At 41.9% G+C, this 7,513-nt stretch overlaps 1 protein-coding gene across 1 annotated transcript in view; it reads right to left on the bottom strand.

Annotated features, from left to right (window-relative positions):
- Positions 1-7,513, bottom strand: part of anks1aa (ankyrin repeat and sterile alpha motif domain containing 1Aa) — a 67,520-nt gene that overhangs the window by 26,296 nt on the left and 33,711 nt on the right. The window contains exon 15 of the mRNA XM_030767455.1: positions 1-7. This exon is cut by the window's left edge and continues 63 nt beyond it. Coding sequence (XP_030623315.1) covers positions 1-7 — 7 coding nt within the window. The remainder of the gene's footprint in view (positions 8-7,513) is intronic.

Below are 7,513 nucleotides of genomic sequence, written 5' to 3'. Positions count from 1 at the left end.
TCTCAATCTGACCACAAAAGGGAGAGAGAGTGATGGGTTGAGGGAAGGCAGACAGACAGAAACATGGGAGATCTAATCACTTCTCACAAGATAAAACTGTGCACTACAAGCTGTGGTCTGTGCAAATCTGTAAAACATGTCTCTGGCCTCCAACACTTGACTACTGTCCAACATTTTGCGTGACTGCTGGCTGTTGTACCCACTGCTGGTTTCTGTACACCCTTTACTGTAGTTACTAGTTGTTCTTTTTGGAAATACTTGCTCTAAGAATCTAAAACAACATTTATAATATCTACACAGATAGTATTTCACAATAAGCAACATTTCAACATTTTGGTTAATTTCAGCCTGTCATGAATTCTCACCACCAGAAGCTTAAACATGTGCAGATTAATCTCTTTTTTAAAACTGAGAACTTTACCAGTAAACAGATATATCACCCTAAGGCAAAGACTGTCAACAACAAGGAGGAATAAATAATAATAACAAAAAGCAATTCTTTAAACTGAGTTGAGGTGAATCTTTTGCTTTGTTTTGTATTTATACAAGTACATATAGATACAACAATCTGAATTACAAATAATCCCAAGTAAACATGCACGGAAAACACCCCTCTTCACACACACCCACACAGTCAGACACACTTGTTAAACAGCAGGCAGAGGGCAGTAGGTACAGTTCTCTTTACAGTAACTAGAACAATGACTCCTCCCAGTCCAGAGGGGTGCTGTGAGAGGCCTATCCCAGACATTAAACAATACTTAGAACAGGAGAAGGAGCACTCATGGTTGAAAAGGCCAAAGCTCTCTACCAATCATAATAGCCAGATCAGTTATGTCACAAATCTCTTTGTTTAAAAAATGATTTATTGAGATATTTTTAAGACTCTCTGAGAATTCAAGAGGAGAAGAGGTAATAAGAAAGTGAGTATATTGAGGATGCTGTCGCTGTGGATTTTTGTGACAAACTCTTTGGTGTAGTACTTCATTTTCAGTAAAGAACTGGTTCGAAACAGAGAGGAATGAAACCAAGATCAAAGCAGATAAAGTAGAGCAGGTTCTGTGGAGAAGAGTTAAAAGGTTATTGGGAGTCTTCAGTGGTTTTCTTTCTTCTCACAAACACACAGGAAACAGTGAGATCATAAAAACACATTTCTGACAAAAGAACAGGAATATCAATGTGGGAGTTCAAATGCAGACTCCAAGAGAGGGACACAATTCCTAATTATGTTAGTTCTGAGTGCAATGTCTTACATTACTGTCAGATGGGGCAGACTTCAGGTCACGGCACATGGGGGAGAGAGACACTTATGTAACCTCACAGGAGGATGACTTGGCATAAAAGATAAGCTACCTCCAAATTCTTTTAATTAATGATGTCATGATCTCTCCACTTTACACGGTCTACTTCCTCCTGCCAACTGCTGTTCGACACATTGACAAAAAACGAAGATGAAATCATGGATCGTGTGAAAAAGCGGAAAAAAAAAAATGTAAAGGGTGTTACTGGCTGGTTGATTAGCAAGGTCTCTCAGTGGACAAACTGTCCCATGGTGCACTTCTCGGCATGGTTTATGGGTGCTGATCTATGGGACGTGGGGCCAGACTATTGGGGCAGTGTCTGTGACTGGTGTGTCAATGGTGAGGTGACCCATTAGTATATCAGTAAGGGGAGGGATATGGAGGGCTAAGTCTCTAAGAATTTACCAAGAACCAAAAGGAAAGGAAAAAGGAGAAAAGAACCATCACCTCCTCTTAGAAATCCCTGTAGTCACCTTCCCTTTACTAGGTCGGTGAGAACCCTTCAAAAGATCCAATCCAGTAACCCCTACAGCTGAACCCACTCTACTTCCACCAATGAAAACCCCACAGAACATCCCGAAGAAGCAATCCCCATAGCCAAACCCAGTGTACTCCCATAGTGAAAATCCACTGTTAGCAGCCCATTCAGCACAGCAGCAGACAGGAGGAGTGTACGGGGCAGAGGAGGCTAAAGCAACTTCTTACACTTTCAGTGGACTGCGATCTCCGAGCTTTGGTACCGGGACGGGTCTGTCTCCGCTGGAAGAGAATCGTTTTTTAATTCAATCTTTAATTTCCTTTCAAACATCAATTTAAGCCAACATTTCTCCAGAGGTCCTTTGAAATGCAACAAATTCGATTCTGAAGATAAGAATCCAATTTGTTACAAATAACATTTATTGCAGATAAGAGTCTTTACCGCTGGTGAGGAGAGGCTGATGTCCACTCTCATCAGTGAAAACTTTACCAAAAAGTTAAACAAAATGAATAAAACACTCTCCTGGCAGGGGTTTGCCATACTGTGTTATATCTACCAATACCATTTGCAATACCCTAAGATGTTCACCCTTTGAAGTAAGTCTGTCTCCTTCTCCACTCTTAATCCTGATTAGTTGTCAGGGATTTTTTTCCCCCCACTAAAGCATAAACAGAAGGAGAGAGGAGAGAAGAACGGCTTTTGATCCTACTGAAATGATCAGGCTTTTTTATCTTCCATTACAGAGTACTTCCATTGAGGATTCAGAACCTGCTGTACCAACAACACAGCGGGGACAGTGTGAGTCATTAGTGGCCTGTCTGAGGATTTCTTATGCCAAATATATCAGAGCAAAAAACTTCACAACATGGAATCTGCCTACAACATACATACAATTTTAATGATCACCTTGACAAAGCCACACACTGTCTGATGAAGTGACTGGCTGAAATTGGATTTGCTGGTATTAAATATGGAAGCATGGAGGCTTCCAAAGGGAGGCTTTTTTTTTTTCATTGTACAGGCAGACACAAAGAGAGGGAGGTACTGCTCTTCTACTGCTCCGCTTTGATACACACATATAGATCATCACAGCCCCCTCACTTTTCCCCTGGGCTAATGGTACACTCTGTAAGCTGCCCACACTAATGAGCGGAGGTCAGACCGTACCATCTGGACGATAGGGAGAGGTTCTTCAAAAGTTTACATCCTTTTCTTCTTATTCTTTTCCCTTTTTCAGTGGTCTGCTCAACCCTCCTGTAGTGCTGACTTCCATCCATGAACAGCATCCATCAACACAAGCCCCTCCTGAGATCAGGATGCCACATGAAAACTAATCACTCTCTCCCTCAAAAAAGATGGAGGAGTGGAAGAAAAGAACAACCTCCTAAAAAACATGGTCAGAAAGCAGATCTGACAGTCTTCCTAATTCCTCAGTAGCCACAGCTAGTTCTTGTTAAAGCGGTTTTATTGATGAAGACTGAAGAGAAACATATACTATACTGCTACAAATGATTCTGCAGTGCAGCTATGAAGTAAATTCAGTGACATTTTGCCATCATGGTATGAGTTAACACAGTTCATGTCACAACTCCATGAGAGGAAAGGTTTGGTCTGATGGTTGTGAACAACTGAGAGACTCTCAATGGTCTGGGACAAATTTGCACAGTGCCACAAGTATTGTAGTACCTTAACATCCCCCATATAGAGCTGGGGTCAATTCTGCTAAATAATTAGGCCTACAGTTCTTTCCAGTCATTTTTTACTACAGTCATCACACACAAGCTCACTCAGGATTAAGAGTGAGACTCCAGCACTGGGTGTGTCAAGTAGCACACTGGAGAAACTGCTGAGGTGTAGCTGTTCCTCCTTGTCACTATCAAAGGCTTCCAAGAAAGAGCCATTTTCTCTTTGGAAAGCAAATCTAGTGGAGTCAGAGCTGCAGCCTGAGCCACTTTAACAATGACCTGAAGACTTCAGAGGGAAGAGAGCTTCGTTTTAAGCTCTTTGTCTGCGAATGTTCAAGAAGAATAGCTGAGTGTCTTGGTGATAACGAGCACAGTCTGTGGAGCCTCAGTGATGAAGTAATCACGGCTATCGCTCTCGGCAACAGAAAAGCTTCTCGCAGCAATGATTTAGTTTAATGAAACCACCCACCAGCCTTTCGGCTGTGGGCTAAAATTATTAACTGAATAAATAATACAGTACATAACTTTAGAAATGTCCCCATTTAGGAAAACTGCAAGAGAGAACTCAAGTTCTACACGTTTTATTTATTTATTTATTTTTTGAGCTACCACATCATTAACGTCTCATTAAAGTCTGTAATCAGCTGAACCAGGACTAGCTTCCTGATTATACTTAAATGTGTGTCATGACCCTCTGGGTTCTGAAGTGTTGTGGTCACCACACACTGATGTGACAGAGAGAGCGAACAGGTCTCGGATTCTCAGCTACACTGTATGACACATCAGTCACATGCATTTTAATACAAATCTACTGAAAAGAGAGAGAGAGAGTTACAACTTATCTGTGACACTAAATGAAACGTCTGACATCAAGAAATGGCATGGGGAGATAGTTACCCCTCTCTCTCTCTCTCTCTCTCTCTCTCTCTCTCTCTCTCTCTCTCTCTCTCTCTCTCTCTCTCTCTCTCTCTCTCTCTCTCTCTCTCTCTCTCTCTCTCTCTCTCTCTCTATATATACACATACACCAAATCATCTTGACTTTTGTCCAATTAAAACAAAAAATTTAAAATGTACCAACACTGTATGTTGTGTTTGCCTTTTTTAAAAAAATGACAACAGTGCTGTTATAAATGATTAAAATGTATCAACAGTTTACAGTGTGTTTGCTTTTATCTTAACAGCCATAATACTGCCATAGTAAAATAACTCCGGCATGGCGCCTTTCATTAACAGCACTACGCATGAATGTCATGAGACGAATTGGTTGGGAGGATAATAATAACCGTACATCACAATACGTCTCAACAGTAACCAGTCAACAATAACAGTCCTCGGGTTAAGACCTCACATCTCCACATGCTGCTAAAAACCCTCCAGAGAACCATTAGTTCACCCTAATGATGGGGAAATGTACAGAGACAGAGAGAGTTCTGTCAATATGACTCGGCTGCCTGATAAACACACAGAGACACGTGGCTCTCAGGTCTCTAGCCGTGGGATGACAGTGCATTTATCACCTGCTCGCTCTGCTAAATGGGTTTTAGAGTTATCACCTGACAAGACACCACAATAACACAATAAAAATATGTCACGCTCTACAGACACTGAGGGTCAAATCATTTGCCTGTGCAAAACCGATATGAAAAATCAGCTGATGAATTGGTAATGTTGTTACAAGCTGATGACTACATCAACGGATTGTTAAAAAAGAAAAGACAAGAAAAGGAAAGAGCATTTCCACACTCTGGAACATATGGTAATTCAAACTGCAATTGTGACATTAATTTAAAAGATTTATTCCATCTCATAAGCATAATTTGAGAGTAGGGTATGTCTAAGTATCTATGTTTTCCATGCTTTTCAGAGAGGACACATCATATCAAAGCCGTAATCATCTCTGAGTCACAGTGCCGTGCTGAACGTAGGGGCCTGTATTTATTCAGGAGACACGTGACAGAGAGACTTGAGTGTGTGCACGCGTGTGGTTTTTGGAATGATGAAATCAACACGCACTATTTTCAAAACAGGGATTCAACAGGAAATACATAATTAATGACATCACCCAGATAGTTAAACCCTGGACAGCTCGTTTTCAGAGATCTACAAAAGTGTGCTCGCACGCATGCCCACACACACACACACACACACACACACAAGAACAAGCCTTTCTAACCCTGCACACACTGCAACCTTGAGACAAGGGCAGCTCTCATACAACATGGAAACGTTATTAGAGAATCATATTAGAGTCCTGACCATCGGAGAGGAATTTAATGGATACCAACAAACACTGACACACAGACACACAATAAAGCCAATAAAACATTACCATAGCCTGTCCTTGTGATCCTGAGGGCAAACACACAAACATCAAAAATAATGCTCTTATGTTCATTCTTATAAGTCAGTCAGAGGCTCAAGCCTGGGCTATATTACTGATGATGGTAAGAGTGCAAGGAAAAAAGAGAAAGAGAGAATGAAAGACAAATGGAACAAAGAGGAGCAGAAAAAAAAAAAAAGCAACCTCCTTCGCTAATAGATTCAGACGCTCCTCATTGTGAGAAACTCTCCATGGCAATCAACCGTACACAATAGCTAAAGTTCAGAGGTTACGGGCAAGCCAAAGGTCAACAGCTGAAGGGGAGCCGGACCATGGGGGGGCGAGATGACAGTATAATGAGGTACAAAAGCTGTGGTATTTAGGGTGGGTAACAGCATTTGGCAGGGCCAGCTGGTAAGCCTGGCGTTTCAGAGACGAGAGGGTGGCAGAGTCAGACAGCATGCCAAGAAAAGGCGTCAACACTCTGGACGGAGCCTGGGAGTGTATTCACACACACACACACACCAACGACAAAACACTCCCAGTGGAGTCAGAGCCAGGAGAACTAAAGCAGACACATCCTAATTAAAACACACGGCCGAAAAAGTCCAATACTCACACACCATTTCAGCACAAACAACTACACACCACTAAAACCCGAAACACCAACACACAAATGTAAGACATAGAAGCACTGAGAAAACAGTTGTGAAATAATCATATTTCAACATCCAAAAGCCCGCCAACTGGAACTGCAAATATCTAACATTCTTCAATTAGCCTAATCCAAAATTTCATCCAACAATTCCCTGAGAGCAACTCAACACAAGCCCGCTGACTCCAGGATAATCTTGACTCCTAGCAACTACTCTTCAGAGACATACTGTTGGAAGACCATGGGCAAAATTAGAGGTCCAGATAGATGCCTTGGCTTAAGAAGAGCTCAGTTTCACTGGAGCGCCCACACAGATTTTGCGTTGAGACACACTTGTAAGTTCCCACATTCTCCTTAATGACACAATCCAAACAGTGCCCCAAGTGGTGAGTGTCGGAGGGCCAGGTGAGAAAAATCTAACTTTAAACGGAGAAGTTCACCTCCTCTCTTTCTTATTTACTCTGTTGCTTTTACATACGTATTGTAACTTCAAGCCTACAAACACAGAGAAGCTGGTCTTAACCCTGCGGAAAAGAATTCCTCATGGACTGCGCTCCAGCCTGGATCGAAACAAATATGAGAAAGAAAAAAAAAAAAAAAAAACTTCCAGAGGTTTCTGGAGACGTGCGTCAACTGAAAGAGGTGTGAGCATGTGCGAATGGTTGCACGGTTGCTTATCACTGACCCAACTGTACCAGAACCAGCGACTAAAAGCTAAAACATGAAACGAAACAAAACAAAACAAAACACAGAAAGTCGCGGGTGATCTCCTGTGATGTCTGAACATTAACTTCCGACGCTGCGTCTTTTTAAATGAGACTACGGTGGGTTTAAGCTCAGTGGAAATGCATTCTTAATAAAAACTGAGGTGTATAAGGAGAGAAAGAGGTACTCACAAAAGCAGGTCTGGGGCCAGCCATGAGGCTTGAGAAGGGGTGCAGAATGGATGGATGGATAAATGGAGAGAGGATTTGGATTTCCCTCCTTTATCTCTCTCTGGCTGTGCCTATGTCTCTCCTTCTCTGAGTCTTTCTCATCTCTCTCACTCACTCTTTCTACTCTCTCTTTCAAAAG

This window comes from Chanos chanos, chromosome 3, assembly GCF_902362185.1.
Source record: "Chanos chanos chromosome 3, fChaCha1.1, whole genome shotgun sequence".
Taxonomy (NCBI): domain Eukaryota; kingdom Metazoa; phylum Chordata; class Actinopteri; order Gonorynchiformes; family Chanidae; genus Chanos; species Chanos chanos.
This window is presented reverse-complemented; position numbering and strand designations above follow the sequence as displayed.